At 46.7% G+C, this 15,985-nt stretch overlaps 1 protein-coding gene across 5 annotated transcripts; it reads left to right on the top strand.

Annotated features, from left to right (window-relative positions):
* Positions 1–326: 326 nt before the first annotated feature.
* TIMM10 (translocase of inner mitochondrial membrane 10) lies at positions 327–4,050 on the top strand. Of its 5 annotated transcripts, none has more exons than XM_054524360.1 (4): positions 327–420; positions 956–1,869; positions 2,293–2,408; positions 3,609–4,050. In XM_054524360.1, exons 3-4 carry the CDS (start codon positions 2,338–2,340, stop codon positions 3,808–3,810), a joined length of 273 nt encoding a protein of 90 aa, XP_054380335.1. In that variant the 5' UTR covers positions 327–420; positions 956–1,869; positions 2,293–2,337; the 3' UTR covers positions 3,811–4,050. The 5 variants fall into 5 exon arrangements, with proteins under 5 accessions (XP_054380335.1, XP_002821828.1, XP_054380336.1 ...); XM_002821782.5 differs by having other exon boundaries at positions 341–420; positions 1,515–1,869; XM_054524361.2 differs by having other exon boundaries at positions 354–420; positions 2,234–2,408.
* Positions 4,051–15,985: the final 11,935 nt, after the last annotated feature.

Raw genomic sequence — 15,985 nt, forward strand, 5'->3', positions numbered from 1 at the left:
CCTGCTTAGCCTCCTGAGTAGCTGGGATTACAAGCACCCGCCACCACACCGGGCTACCTTTTTGTATTTTTAGTAGAGATGGGGTTTCACCAAGTTGGCCAGGCTGGTCTCGAACTCCTGACCTCAGGTGATCCACCCGCCTCAGCCTCCCAAAGTGCTGGGATTACAGGCGTGAGCCACGGCACCCGGCCAATGTTGACTATATTTTCAAAGGCAAAAACCAAGGCAAGATATGTCCACCTGTACAAGAGTATCATAGCAGCATTATTGCATAATAGGCAAAAACTGGAAACAATCCAAACATCCATCAACAGGAGAATGGATAGATGAATTGTGGCATACTCATACAATCAAACACTAGACAGCAATAAAACAGAAGGAATAACAGATGCACACAACAATATGGAGGAAATCTTACAGGTACATTGAGCTAAAGAAGTCAGGCACAAAATAGAAAATAATGTATAATTCCATTTACATGAAGTTCAAGAACAAGGAAAACTAATTGATGGCGATAGAGGTCAGAATAGTGGCTAACTTCGAGAGGGGGTATTGATGGGGAAGGAACACAAGATAACTTTTTGGGGTGCAGGAAATATTTTATATCTTGATCTGGGTGGCAGTCATACAAATGTACATATATATACATATATATTTAATTAAGCTTAACATTCGTGTATTTTATGCACTTTATGAATGTTATACCTCAGTCTTTAAAAATTAGGGCACAAGTTTGGCAAAGATGAGTCTTCAAAGCAGTAGAAAGGTCAATGGTTTAAAATCAGGATGGTCTTGGACAATTAGGGAAGCATATGATGACCACACATAAAATGTCTAGCCCACCTTTTCCAATGGGCAATGTGCTCTTGCGTCATTAATTTACATCTTGTAAATTTATTTTACCAGGAAATTGTGTGACAAATCAAGGGACTGAGTGTTGTTTCCTTCTTTTTAGTGGGGAATGAGTGAATGGTGCAGTTTGAAGAACACATTAAGTCTTGAAAGTTGGAAAGTTCACCAGTACCCTTCTTTCCCTCACCCAAGATTAGCCCTGGTGGCAGCCGAAATTGCTTTTATTAATCTCTTTGTGGCTCAGGACCTCTAACTGTTGAAGAAAACATATTTTACACGTCTTGTCTTTCTGCGAGCAGGAAGCCTATCTCGCTTATCTTTGCAACCCCAGACGGGGCTTAGTGTGACCTACACACAGCAGTCCCGTGGAGCACTGCTTCTCAAATTTGGCTGTACATACGAATCACCTGGGGAATTTTATATTGTATTGCTGCCTTAGGAATTTTAAATTGTACTCCCAGAGATTCTGATTTAACTGAAATGAGGTGAGTCCTGGGCACTAGGATGTTTAAAAACGTTCCAGGTGATTTTAACGCGAAACAAAAACAGAACCGCTGTTTGGGGGCGTTCTTCCTTCTCCACGCCTGATTTGCGCTCAGGAGTCGGCTGTCCGGAACGGGGTTGAGGTTCACAGGTATCTGTCGCCACGCCTCTTCCTACAGAACCAATAAACTGAAGCCGCTCGGTGACATCTCAAAAGACTTGAATTCTGAACGGGCTGCAGACGCTCTGCACCCCGCCCAAGCCTCTATGGTACTTTGGCGTCCCCTCTAGCACTCGCAAGTCGCCTTCCTCTTCGCCCGGCGCCAGCCCCTCCCTCCCTATGATCGCCGAGTTCCCGGCGCCGTCTCGTTGGTATTTAATTCCGGAAGCGAGTTTGAATCAAAGAAGAGGCGGGACTTTCCTCCCGGGAGTAACCCACGTGCTTCCGCTGGAGCCTCTCGGGAGGCGGGTAACGTTATAGTATTTGTCAGAAGTTGGGGTCTCCGTGGGCATTGTGATCCGTCCCAGGCAGTGGTAAGTGACACATGACCTCTGAATTCTATGTGGCCCTGATGATGGCGTCGCCGTTTCAGAGGTGTAGCCTTTGGACTGGGTCCCGGTCGCCTCTGTTCAGCGTATGATCTCATTCCCAGGGCCCTGGAGGTTCAGGTTCGTGGGTTAGAGCGTTCTCCTCCGGTCCTCGATCTCCTGAATAGAGGTGACCTCCAGGGACTGGGGCATCAGAGATCCGGGGCTCGATTTCCAGGCTTGCCATGGACGTCCTGTGCGACCTTGGGCTAGGCCTCAGTTTCCACATCCGTGAAATGGGGTGGTTAAGCTCACTGAGGTTAGTGGCCCGTGGTGGTCTGGCGCCCTGTGAGTCCTCTGTATCCTCTAGCCCCAGGGGTAGGAGAATGAACGGCGGCGGTGGGTGCTGATGGTGATGTCTGCTCCCAGGATTAGGAGGCCAGAAGGAAATCCCTTCCACGGTGCTAGGCTGAGATGGATCCTCTCAGGGCCCAACAGCTGGCTGCGGAGCTGGAGGTGGAGATGATGGCCGATATGTACAACAGGTAAAGAGAACTATGTGCTACCCTGTCTTGGAAAATAAGTCTTGGTCACCCTTATCGAAGGTGAATGACTTATGACAAATTCCTTCCTGAATGTAGGGGAGCCTGAGGCCCATGCTTACCCTCCCCACACCCACCTTCAAGGTTGATCCTAATGTAGATGCAGTAAAGGGTCACTAGAATGAGTTGGGCATTTAGATGGGGATGGAACTGGCAATGCAGGAGCCAAGCAGGAAGAGAAACTCCAATCCAGGCTCTGGTTAGGTTCCAAGAAAAGCTGAGTATTTGCCTCCTGACAAATAGCACATAGCCAGCCCATTTAGTAGTTAACATTTTAGAACCCTTTATTCTGTGTCAGGCACTTGTTAATCTTCAAAATAACCCAGTGGGTTAATTTTATTAGTCCCGTCTTAAAATGAGGAAATTGATGCTTCTAGAGGTTAAGTAACTTCCTTAGGGTCCGCAGCTGGTCAGTAACAATGCCAGAACTAGCACCTCAGTCTGATTCTGCAACTAGTGCTCATAACCATTTGGCAAATTTGGGAACAAATCCTGGCTCCACCAATCACCAGCAGTATACTTGTACATGTTACTTGCACTGTTTGACAATTGGTTTCCTCATTATGAAAAAGACATAATGATACCTACCTCATAGGACATCATAAATATTAAATCTAAAAATATATGAAAGCCCTTAGCCTCAAGCCCAACACTTAGTGAAATGTCTGCTATTTTTATTGGCTTAAGCTCTCTTGATTGGTTGGTTTATCCTGAAGGCTATAAATTAGAAGGATTTTTAAGTGTAGACTGTGAGGTCAGATGACCTGGGTTCATATCCCAGCTCTGTGTGATCCTTAGAAAATGACTGAGCCTCTGTTTGCCTTAATTTCTTCATCTGTAAAATGGGGATACGTATCTCTTAGGGTTATTGTAAGCATTGCATAACAGAATGCAGGTAAAGCACTTAGCATGATGCCTGGCACATAGCCAGTCCTCAACAAATGATTTCTACTTAGTTAGTCATATACATGGGCTTAGGCAAGTTTCCTACTTGCAAGGACCTTCCAGTGGTTGAGGTGTAAACTGAGGATTTGCACTGCTTTCTTGGGGAAGGTGAAATCAATATAGCAGGGCTGGAATGGTCGAGGTTCCTGGGGTGTCACAGGATGCTGCTGACATGAACTTGCCCCTCCCTCCCTCCAGAATGACCAGTGCCTGCCACCGGAAGTGTGTGCCTCCTCACTACAAGGAAGCAGAGCTCTCCAAGGGCGAGTCTGTGTGCCTGGACCGATGTGTCTCTAAGTACCTGGACATCCATGAGCGGATGGGCAAAAAGTTGACAGAGTTGTCTATGCAGGATGAAGAGCTGATGAAGAGGGTGCAGCAGAGCTCTGGGCCCGCATGAGGTCCCTGTCAGTATACACCCTGGGGTACACCCCACCCTTTCCCACTTTAATAAATGTGCTCCCTGTTGGGTGTCATCTGTGAAGACTGCCAGGCCTAGGCTCTCTGTAGAGAGTCTTCAAGATCCCGGAGTGGTAGCGCTGTCTCCTGGTGAAGGAGTATTTGTCACACTGGAATGTGACTATGTGTGTGTGTATGTATATATATATATATATATTAAAACAAGTTTGTTGACACCTACTATGTGCAAAGCAGTGTGCTTGGCATTTGAGAGTAAAGAAAACAGACACAGCCCTTACCAGCAGAGGGAGACTAATGTAGTGTTTAAGAGTAAGACAGGCCGGGCACGGTGGCTCATGCCTGTAATCCCAGCACTTTGGGAGGCTGAGGTGGGTGGATCGCTTGAGGTCAGGAGTTCAAGACCAGTGTGGCCAACATGGCAAAACCCCTAAAAATACAAAAATTAGCTGGGTGTAGTGGTGGGTGCCTGTAATCCCAGCTACTCAGGAGGCTGAGGCAGGAGAATCGCTTGAACCCAGGAGGCGGAGGTTGCATGAGCTGAGATTGTGCCACTGTACTTCAGCCTGGGCAACAGAGTGAGACTCCATCTCAAAAAAAAGTAAGACAGCTTAGGTTTGCCTGCTGTCTGCTGCTTTTTGTGTGGCCCTGCACCTGTCACTTTTGTGTGCTTTAGCTTCCACATCTGTAAAATAGGGCTAGCCCCCTGACTAATCCTGTTTTACAGATGAGCAAGCTGAGGATTTAAGAAGTAAGTTGCTTGCTGGAGGTCACACAAGCAGAACAATAACATGGAGGCCAGACCCGACTGCTGCGTTTGCTGTCTCCAGATGGGACTGTGGTTGACACCAGTGCCACTGTGACAGCAGTACCTTCAAAGTGGTCCTTCCTGGTAGAAGTGTCTGGGATGTAACTAGGTCGTTGGAGTAAAGGAGATAGAATAGAGGCAGTGAGTTTGGGGCTTGTGAGTGGAGGTTCAAGCCAGACTGCTTATCTTTGAGTTTCTACTGAAATTTTCTAGCAGTGTGATCTTGGGTAAGGCATTTTAACTGCTCCGTGCCTCAATTACCCCATCATAAAACGGCAGTAAGGTTACCCACTTCATTAGGTAGTTGCAAAAAATTAAAACATGTTAATAACCAAAGCACTTAGGAGAGTGCCTAGCATACATTAGCTTTTTTCATTGCTAGTTTGGTGGGAGGTGAAGATACCGGATGTACTGCAAAACTTCAAAGCCTTTACTAGTCTTAGGGGTAGAAAGCAATAAAGCTCCTTTCCAGGTACTGAAGTGCAGATTTTGGTCAACAGGTGGCGCCGTCTGCTCATGGTCAGCGCTGCTGTGGACAATTCCGCACATTTTATCATTTGCCTATTCTTTGCTGGCCTTGTTCTTGAAAGAGAGGACAGGTGAGGAAAATCGATATTGTGCATGCCCTCAGGTTTAGCAAGAAACATCAAGAATTCTTTGTTAGCACATAGCCAGAGCATCTAGAAGGGGTGGTAGGAGTGGGGATTAGAGGTTCCAGCTGGAGGCAATGGCACTTGCAAAGGCTTCGTTGAAGTGGTGGTAAGTGTGGAGGTGGAGCACAGGAAAGGAGAGCTTCAGCTTCAGTGTGGCTGGAGTGCTGGGTGTGAAGAGAGGTGAAGATGAGGCTTGGAGACTGGGCAGATTTCGCTCCAAAAGAGCTTGGTGAGCTGTGGTAAGGAATTTGGATTTTCTCCTACTAAGGGCAACAGCAAACTATTGAAGAGTTTAAATCGTTCAGTGACAATGACAAGTTTGCGTTTTGGTGGCTCACTCGAGCTGCCAGCCAGGTAGACAGTGGCAGAAGATGGAAGATAAAGCACTAAAGGGTGATGAGGCAGGAAGCCAGTGAGGCGAGAAAGGGGATGATGTGAGTGACAGTAAATCATTTGTTGGGTTGCTGTTGTGTGCTAAGCTCTGTGCTAAATTCTTCACATGTATTATTTCAGCTAATTGATCTAACAACTCTGTAAGGCAGGTACAATCGTTCCCAGCTGAAGAAGCTGAGGCTCTCAAAAGCTAGTAACTTGCCTAAGTTCCTGCAGCATGCAAGTTGTCCAGCCAGGATTCTAACTTAGACACCAGAGGCCACTTTTAACCACTACTTTAGGACTGGGGGAAATGGTCCCTAGTGAGATATGTGTCAAGTTTCATATTTCATTCAACAATATTGTTGGCCTGCTACATGCGAAGAGCTGTGGAAAGTGCCCAAAGTGAGTTAGATCCCTATGAGCAAGTGGGATGGGGGTGGAGTGGACAGTAGGAGGGCTGGAACACACATAAAAGGGTATAAGAAATAACAATTAGGCCGGCCAGGGGTGGTGGCTCATGCCTTTAATCCCAGCACTTTGGGAGGCCGAGGAGGGTGGATCACTTGAGGCCAGGAGTTTGAGACCAGCCTGGCCAATGTGGTAAAACCCCATCTCTAGTAAAAATGCAAAAATTGGCTGGACTGGTGGTGCACGCCTGTAATCCCAGCTACTTGGGAGGCTGAGGCACGAGAATCACTTGAACCCGGGAGGCAGAGGTTACAGTGAACTGAGATTGCACCACTGTACTCCAGCCTGGGAGACAGAGTGTGACCCTGTCTCAAAAAAAGAAAACAAAACAAAACAATGAAGTAGGTACTTTCTGCCACAGGGAGGAGTCATAAACTGCTAGTCCTCAGGTGCGTTTTTGCTTATCAGTTTTAAAAATCAGAGAATGTCTCAAAAAATTAGGATGTCAGCTTCTTTTGAAAATTTGGGCCACAAGCGGTGGCTCACGCCTGTAATCCCAGCACTTTGGGAGGCTGAGGTGGGTAGATCACCTGAGGTCAGGAGTTGGAGACCAGCCTGACCAACATAGCAAAACCCCGTATCTGCTAAAAATACAAAAATTAGCTGGGCTGGTGGTGCATGCCTTTAATCTCAGCTACTCAGGAGGCTGAGGCATGAGAATCACTTGAACCCAGGAGGCAGCGGTTACAGTGAACTGAGACTGCGCCACTGCACTCCAGCCTGGGAGACAGAGCAAGACCCTGTCTTAAAAAAAAAAAAGAAAGAAAGAAAAAGAAAATTTGGAAGATCTGACAACAGTTGACCTGCATTCCTGCTCGGCATCAGCCTGATGGTGGATGGGCAGAGGCTCAGTTGTCTGCCAAACCTCCCATCACTGATGTCTTCCCTCCCTGTCATCATCTGCTTGACATGTAGGCATTTGGTGTGTGCCTTCTGCTCTGGGTGCCCAGATGAATCGGATGCTATATGAGAAAAATGTCTTGTGGTAGGCAACCTCAAAGATCACTGGGGCCTCCAGTGATCCCTCCTTCCTGGTATTCATGCCTGTGTATAATCCTCTCCCTTGAGTGTGTACTAGATCTAGATACTTGCTTCTAATAAACAGAACACAGCAAGGGTAATGGGATGCTACTTCTAAGGTTAGATTACAAGAGTGTAAAGTCTGTCTTGTTTGTTTCCCTCTTTTGATCTTCCTCTCATTCTCTCTCTCTGCCTCTCTCTCACTCTCTTACTGTCTTGTTCTTCCCTTTGTTTACTCTGATGAAGCAAGCTAGCAAGCATCCATGTTGTGACCTGACCTATGAAGAGGCCCATGTCGTGGTAAGGAACTGAGGGCAGCCTCCACCCAGCAAGGAACTGAGTCACTCACCATATGGGTGAGCTTGGAGACAAATCCTTCCCCACTTGAGCTTTCAGGTGACGGCAGCCCTGGCCGATGCTTTGCAGGCTTGTGAGAGACCCTGAGACAGAACACTCAGCTAAGCTATACCCTATCTCCTGAGATAGGGTATAATACATGTAGTTTTAAGCTACTATGTTTTGGGATAATTTGTTACTCAGCAATAGATAACCAATACATATACCATCTACATAACTGTTTCAGTTGTCTGAGACTATATTTAGTCATTTTACACCTACATCAAGAATGTGTTAGGCACGATTCCAGGTACTTGGAATACATCAATTAACAGAATAGGTAAGAGGCCAGGCATAGGGCTCACATCTATAATCCCAGCACTTTGGGAGGCCCAGGTGGGAGGACTGCTTGAGCCCAGGAGTTGAGACCAGCCTGGGTAAAATAGTGAGACACTGTCTCAACTAAAAAAAAAAAAAAATTAGTTGGGCATAGTGGCACGTGCCTGTGGTGCCAGCTGCTCAGGAGGCTGAGGTGGGAAGATCGCTTGAGCCCGGGAGTTTGAAGCTGCAGTGAGCCACGGTCACAAAACTGCACTCTAGCCCGAGCAACAGAACAAGACCCTGTCTCAATTAAAAAAAAAAAAAAAAAAAAAGGAAAGAAAGAAAAAAGTAGGTAAAGATCCTTGATTCTTGCCCTCTTGGAACTTGTATTCTAGAGGGGGATGGTTTTTCATAGTAGAAGTCTGTGTTGACAGCGCTGTTTAAAGCTCCTTCAGCATCTGGGGAAAAGGTTCTTCTTTCAGATCTTAGGCCTCTTTGAAAATCTGACAAAAGTCACAGCCTGTCTCCTGCACATAGAATTTTGCATGCAATTTTAGAGATTTTCTTTTTTTTTTTTCTTTTTTCTTTTGAGACAGAGTCTTGCTCTGTCACCCAGGCTGGAGTGCAGTGGTACAATCTCAGCTCAGTGCATCCTCCGCCTCCCAGGTTCAAGCAATTCTCCTGTCCCAGCCTTCCAAGTAGCTAGTATTACAGGTGCCTGCCACCATGCCCGGCTAATTTTTGTATTTTTACTAGAGACAGGGTTTCACCATATTGGTCAGGCTGGTCTCAAACTCCTGACCTCAGATGATCCACCTGCCTTGGCCTCCAAAAGTGCGGGGATTACAAGTGTGAGCCACTGTGCCCAGCCACAATTTTAGAGATTTTCATAAGAGCTCTTGTGGGCTGACCTAAGAGGAGTCTTGTGACAAGCATTGTTTTAGGTGCTGGGGCAAAGAAGATAGAAAATCTAAACCAGTTGTGGTCAGGTATAGTGGCTCACGCTTGTAATCCCAGCATTTTGGGAGGCCGAGGCAGGAGGATCGCTTGAGGCCAGGAGTTTGAGGTCAGCCTGGGCAGCATAGTGAGACACTCATCTCTACCCGCCCCTCAAAAAAGAGATGTTCAGCAGGGTGTATAAAGGAATGTGTCCCATTGTCTTAGTGTTCAGGGAAGACTGCCTCCCAGAAAGTAATAGGTGAGTGAGATTTGAAGGATGGTTAGGAATTTGTCAGGCAGGAGGCATGGTGGGTGGTGAGTTCTGTGTTAAGTGGTGAGAGGATAGTGGTGAGGAAGGTGGGCAAAGGCCCATGCCCTCTGAACTGTCAGAGGAACAAATATATGACGAGTTTTATCAAAGGGAAACTCAGATGTCATATAGGTTAACATTGCAAAAGGATTCATTGCTGGAGTCAGGCTAGTTACTACAAGAGGTCAGGCACTTAAAGGAAATGACCATTAAGATCTGAAGGGTTGCCTGGGCACAGTGGCTCATGCTTGTAATCCCACACTTTGGGAGGCTGAGGAGGGTGGTCATTTGAGGCCAGGAGTTCGAGACCAGCCTGGCCAACATGGTGAAAACCCACCTCCACTGAAAATACAAAAATTAGCCGGGCATGATGGTAGGTGCCTATAGTCTCAGCTACTCAGGACTCTAAGGCAGAAGAATTGCTTGAACCCGGGAGGTGGAGGTTGCAGTGAGCCGAGATAGATTGCACCATTGCACTCCAGCCTGGCAACACAGTAAGACTGTCTCAAAAACAAACAAACAAACAAACAAAAGATCTGAAGGGTTAGTTGGCTAGGCTAGTGCAGAGAATGTTCCAGCCCAGGAAGAACTTGAGGTAGGAGAGAGCATGGAGTATTAATGGGTGTGAAGGAGGTTACCATGGCAAAAACACAGAGGGCAGAGGGCAGACCCAGACGGCACAGGACTCAGGGGCCATCACTGGGAGTTTGTGCATTTCCCCGAGGGTCACAGGAAGCCGTTCAAAGGATGTGGCCTGATCAAATCTACATCTTGATTCGTCCATTCCGAGAGGCTAGTGGGGTCATGTGCAGGGGTTAGGATTGGGAAGACCAGGTTAGAAGGGTTGCAGGAGTCCAGGCCTGAGCTGATGGTGATCTGGGCTTGGGGGACGGTAGTGGCTGGAAATGAGAAGTCTTTACGTGGTAGGACCCACAAGCTGGCTGATAGGCTGGATGTGGAGAGTGAGGTGGGGAGAAAGTCTGGGATGACTTGAGTTTCGTGTCTTAAGCCACTGGGTGGAAGAGGGTGGTACTTTTATGATACGGGCAACAGTGGAGGCAAACAAGTTAGGGAGGAGGAAGGTCAGTTTCGGTCGTTTGAGATTATTGCATACTCTTTATTGTCTCAGAAGATCCAATGCAATTAGTGTGTTACCTTTCCAGCTGCAACCTCACACCACAGGCTCTGCATCCTATGTGCTTTGTTCACACTGCCCCTTGTTCAGCTCTCAGAATGTCTCTGCATCCTCCTGTTGTAAGATTTTTCATTTGCTGTTTCCTCCTCTGGAGGATTGATAAATTCTACTGATTCTGACATGGAAAACTCTTAACACAAGCATCACCCTGAAAGATTCCTCCCTGAGCCCCAGTCTAGATGAAATCCCCTTCTCTAAGCATATGTTCTCTTGGCACCGCGCCTCTCTTCCATGGCACTTCCTATAGATGACGTAACACTTGATTCATCTGTGACTCTGTCCTGCTGGGCTCTGTGTTCTCTGAGGATAGGGTCTGTGTCTTATTCACCATTGAATCCCTAGTGCCTGACACACGCAAAGGTTTTTTTTGTTTGTTTGTTTTTTTAATTGAGATATAATTCACACACCATACAATTCAGTCTTTTAAAGAATACAATTTAGGCCGGGAGCGGTGGCTCACACCTGTAATCCTAGCACTTTGGGAGGCTGAGGTGGGCAGAGCACTTGAGTCCAGGAGTTCAAAATCAGCCTGGGCAACATAGCGAAACCCTGTCTCTACTAACAATACAAAAATTATCCAGGCACAGTAGCACACGCCTGTAGTGTCAGGTACTCAGGAGGCTGAGGCAGGAGGATTGCTTGAGCCTGGGAGGCGGAGGTTGCAGTGAGCTGAGATCGTGCCACTGCACTCCAGCCTAGGTGACAGAGCGAGACCTTGTCTCAAAAAAAATAAAATATAATAAAGTATACAATTCAGTGTGTTGTATATTCACAAAGTTTTACAATGATCACCATTATCTAACTGTACAACATTTTCATTACCCCAAGAAGAAACCCCATACCATTAGCAGTCATTCCACATTTCCCATTATCTCCTCCCTCCAGTCTCTGGCAACCACTAATCTACTTTCTGTCTCTATGGATTTGCCTATTCTGGGCACTTCATATAAATGCAGTCATACAATATGTGGTCTTTTGTGTCTGGTTTCTTTCACTTAGCATAACATTATCAAGGTTCATCCATGTTGTAGCATGTATCAGTATTTCCTTTTTATGGCCAAATAATATGACTTTGTATGGGTATACCACATTTTGTTTCTCCGTTCATCAGTTGATGGACTGCTGGGATGTTTGCACTTTTTAGCTGTAATGAATAATACAGCTACAAACACTTGTGCATACACTTTTGTGTTAACAAATATTCTCAATTCTCTTGGGTGTAGTATATTTAGGAGTGGAATTGCTGGGCTATAGTGGTAACTCTATGTTTAACTATTTGAGGACCTGCCAAACTGTTTTCCGAAATGGCTGCACCATTTTATGTACATTCTTCATGCAGAGATTTTTTTTTTTTTTGAGACGGAGTCTTGCTCTGTTTCTCAGGCTAGAGTGCAGTGGCACGATCTTGGCTCACTGCAGCCTCTGTCTCCTGGGTTCAAGCATTTCTCCTGCCTCAGCCTCCTGAGTAGCTGGGATTACAGGCACATGCCACCACACCTGGCTAATTTTTGTATTTTTAGTAGACAGGGGGTTTCACCATTTTGGTCAGGATGGTCTCAAACTCCTGACCTCAGGTGGTCTGCCCACCTTGGCCTCCCAAAGTGCTGGGATTACAGGTGTGAGCCACTGTGCCCAGCCTAAAGATTTATAATAGCTATTTGTTAGGCTAAATAATTCATTAAATAATGAATTGAATTGGATACTTTTATTTTCAGCACTTAACAGACTAGAAGAGTGAGGCTCATGAGATGGAGTGATTTGGACAAAATCACACAAATAATCAGCTGCAGAGCCAGGATTTAGACCCACCCTGTCTCAGTGCTCTTGTCCACTAAGCTGTGAAGCAGCCTCTAGCCAGCAGCCCACACGACAGCCAATGTGATAATACTGTTATACTTAACCTATGAGTAGTGTCAGGAGAACAGAGTTTAGGAAGGAATTAGTTTTGGGGGCAGAGGAGAAGGTTGATAAATCCTATTGATTCAGATATGGAAATATATCTTAGGTCTCTTTCCTCTTCTCTGTTTTTTATTATTTTACTTATTTATTTAGAGACAAAATCTTGCTCTGTTGCTCCGGGTGGAGTGCAGTGGCATGATCTCAGCTCACTGCTACCTCCGCCTCCCAGGCTTAAGTGATTCTTCCACCTCAGCCTCCTGAGTAGCTGGGATGACAGGCATGCACCACCACTCCTGGCTATTTTGTTTGTTTCTTTTATATTTTTTGTAGAGACAGGGTTTTGCCATGTTGCCCAGGCTGGCCTTGAACCCCTGGGCTCAAGAGATCTGCCCACGTTGGCCTCCCAAAGTGTTGGGATTATAGACCTGAGTCACCATGCCGGGCCTATTTTTTATTATTTTAAATGGGAATTATTTTTGTTTGTTTCTTCTTCTTCTTTGTTTTTTTCTTTACTTCTTCTTAAAACAAAACAGGATCCACGTGCAGAATGTGCAGGTTTGTCACATATGTATACGTGTGTCATGGTGGTTTGCTGCACCTATTGTCCCGTTCTCTAAGTTCCCTCCCCTCACCCCCCAGCCCCCACTCCCCAATAGGCCCTAGTGTGTGATGGTCCCCTCTCTGTGTCCATGTGTTTTTGATGTTCAATTCCTGCTTATGAGTGAGAACATGCGGTGTTTGGTTTTCTGTTCCTGTGTTAGTTTGCTGAGGATGATGACTTCCAGCTTCATCCATGTACCTGCAATGCAATGGCGCGATCTCGGCTCACCGCAACCTCTGCCTCCCAGATTCAAGCGATTCTCCTGCCTCAGCCTCCTGAGTAGCTGGGATTACAGGCATGTACCACCACGCCCAGATAATTCTGTATTTTTAGTAGAGACGGGGTTTCTCCATGTTAGTGAGGCTGGTCTCAAACTCCCGAGCTCAGGTGATCCGCCCGCCTCGACCTCCCAAAGTGCTAAGATTACAGGCGTGAGCCACCATACCTGGCCTCATTCCTTTTTATGGGTGCAAAATGTGAACTATTATGGTGGTCTCCTAACTGCTTTAAGGTCTCTGTCCTTTCCAATATATCCTCTGTTAATTAAACACAAAAACCTGACGATAACTCTCTTCTTCATTAAAAACAAACAAAACCAAAAGAAAACAAAATCCAGGAGTTTCCTGTTACCTACCCTGCAAGACTGAAAGTCCTTGGCCTCCCAGGGGTAATTCCAAACTGACTTTAGCCTACCTTTTCAGCTTCCTTTCCCACCATTCCCTTTCATTTATTCAACAATAAATGGCCGCAAGCTTATTAGGCGCCAGGCCCTGTGATAGGCAGCAGGCACACAAATCACCTACCACCTGGTGGTTTCTGCCTCCACGAGATGTATATCTCATGGGGCGGGATGGGGGCAGAAAACTAAGCTGATTATTCTAGATCGGTGTGGAGACTTCCACAGAGGTTAGCAGAGTATTTGGGGGGGTATGTGGACAAGGCCCTGAATCCAGCCTAGAGTAGAGCTTCCGGAGAGAAGTGAAACTTGAGCTGAGTTGTGAAGGATAAGTACATTAGAAATGAAGGAGGCTGAGCGCAGTGGTTCATGCCTGTAATCCCAACACTTTGGGCGGCAGAGGTGGGTGGATCATGTGAGGCCAAGAATTCAAGACCAGCCTGGCCAACATGGTGAAACCCCATCTCTACTAAAAAAATACAAAAAATGGCCGGGCACAGTGGCTCACGCCTGTAATCCTAGCACCTTCGGAGGCCAATGTGGGCGGATCACGAGGTCAGGAGTTCGAGACCAGCCTGTCCAATATGGTGAAACCCCGCCTCTACTAAAAGATACAAAAATTAGCCAGGCATGGTGGTGCGCGCCTGTAGTCTCAGCTACTTGGGAGGCTGAGGCAGGAGAATCACTTGAACCCGGGAGGTGGAGCTTGCAGTGAGCCGAGATCTCGCCACTGCACTCCAGCTGGGGCAACAGAGTGAGACTCTGTCTCAGGATAAAAAAAAAAAGAAAGAAAAGAAAAAAATATCAGCCCACAGGTGGTGGTGTGCACCTGTAATCCCAGCTACTTGGGAGGCTGAGGCATGAGAATTGCTTGAACCTGGGAGGCAGAGGTTGCAGTGAGTTGAGATTGTGCCACTGTACTCCAACCCGGGCAACAGAGCTGGAATCTGTCAAAAAAAAAAAAAAAAACAAAAAAAAAAGAAATGAAGGAAATCTGTCATTCCCACAAGAAGGAATAGCAGGTGCAAAGACTGGGAGGTGTGAAACCAGCTGGCTGACTCTTCATTGCACATGTGCTGAGTGCCCCTTAGGTGCGGGTGCTGTTCTGGGTGCTGGGATACACAGCAGTAAATGAACACACCAAATGAGGCCTGTGTCCTCATGCAGCAGACAGTCCAACGCCATGGAAATGTGGGTTGGGATGAGGAAGAGCAAGTGTTCCAGCCATGGGGGTCCATAGACCACTGCAGTCTCATGGAAAGGGCCCATGAAAACCTTGAAATGTGAATGTCGATGAGTGTGTGTGTCCATGTTCATGCAAGCATTTTTGTTGAGAGTAGATCAATAACATCTTTATTCTTTTTTTTTGTTGTTTATTTTGAGACAGGGTCTCTGTCACCCAGGCTGGAGTGCATTGGCGAGATCTCGGCTCACTGCAGCCTGGATCTCTCAGGCTCAGGGATCATCCTACCTCAGCCTCCCCAGTAACTGAGACTACAGGCACATGCCACCATGCTCAGCTAAATTTTTTGTAGAAATAGGGGTCTCACTATGTTGACCAGGCAGGTCTTGAACTCCTGGGCTCAAGTGATCCTCCTGCCTCAGCCTCCCAAAATGTTGGGATTACAGGCACGAGCCACTGCCACTGCGCCCACTGTCTTTTGTATTCTCAAAGGGATCCATGACTCTCCTAGCTTAGAAAGTTGACTCTAGGGCCCCCTGTGCAGAGCTGAGGAGTTTGACCTTGATCTGGAAGTTCTGGGAGGCAGTATTGCATTTTAAGAAGTTAAACCATCAGAGCCTGACATGTGCTTTGGCCAGCGAGAACTCCTGTGCCTTTCCCACTGCTAAGCCTTTGCTCTTGCCATTCTCCTTCTGGGAGGAATGGAAGGAGCCGTACTTATAAATGCCAGGCCGACCTGACTCGGCATCCTACCTCTAACCGTGCTCCAGCTGCAAGCCTACAGTTTCTCCCTCTGTGAAAAGCTATGAGGTTTAAATGGGACCATGATGTCTTGAGGAATTAATAACAATATTTTTATTTTGGAAAGTGCCCTGTCTATGGTAGCCATTAGTTCCTCTCTTGGCTTGGTGGCTCATCTGTTCAGGGGTTCCCTTTTATCTGAGGCCTTCTTGGAGCTTTCTGTAGTCACTCTTGTTTTGTTTTTGAGACAGAGTCTCACTCTGTCACCCTGGCTGGAGTGCAGTGGCATGATTTTGGCTCACTGCAGCCTCCATCTCTCCGGCTCTAGTGATCCTCCCACTTCAGCCTGCTGGGTAGCTGAGACTGCAGGTGCACGCCACCATGCCTGGCTATTTTTTTTCTCTTTTGTACAGACGGGGTTTCACCATGTTGTCCAGGTTGGTCTTGAACTCCTGAGCTCAAGCGATCCTCCTGCCTTGGCCTCCCAAAGTGCTGGGATTACAGGCATGAGCCACCACACCTGGCCACCAGTATCACTCTTTTTTTGTTAATTTTTATTTTTATTTTAAGTTCTGGGGTACATGTGCAGAATGTGCAGGTTTGTTACATAGATAAATGTGTGCCATGGTGGTT

Source organism: Pongo abelii, chromosome 9 (genome assembly GCF_028885655.2).
Source record: "Pongo abelii isolate AG06213 chromosome 9, NHGRI_mPonAbe1-v2.0_pri, whole genome shotgun sequence".
Classification (NCBI taxonomy): domain Eukaryota; kingdom Metazoa; phylum Chordata; class Mammalia; order Primates; family Hominidae; genus Pongo; species Pongo abelii.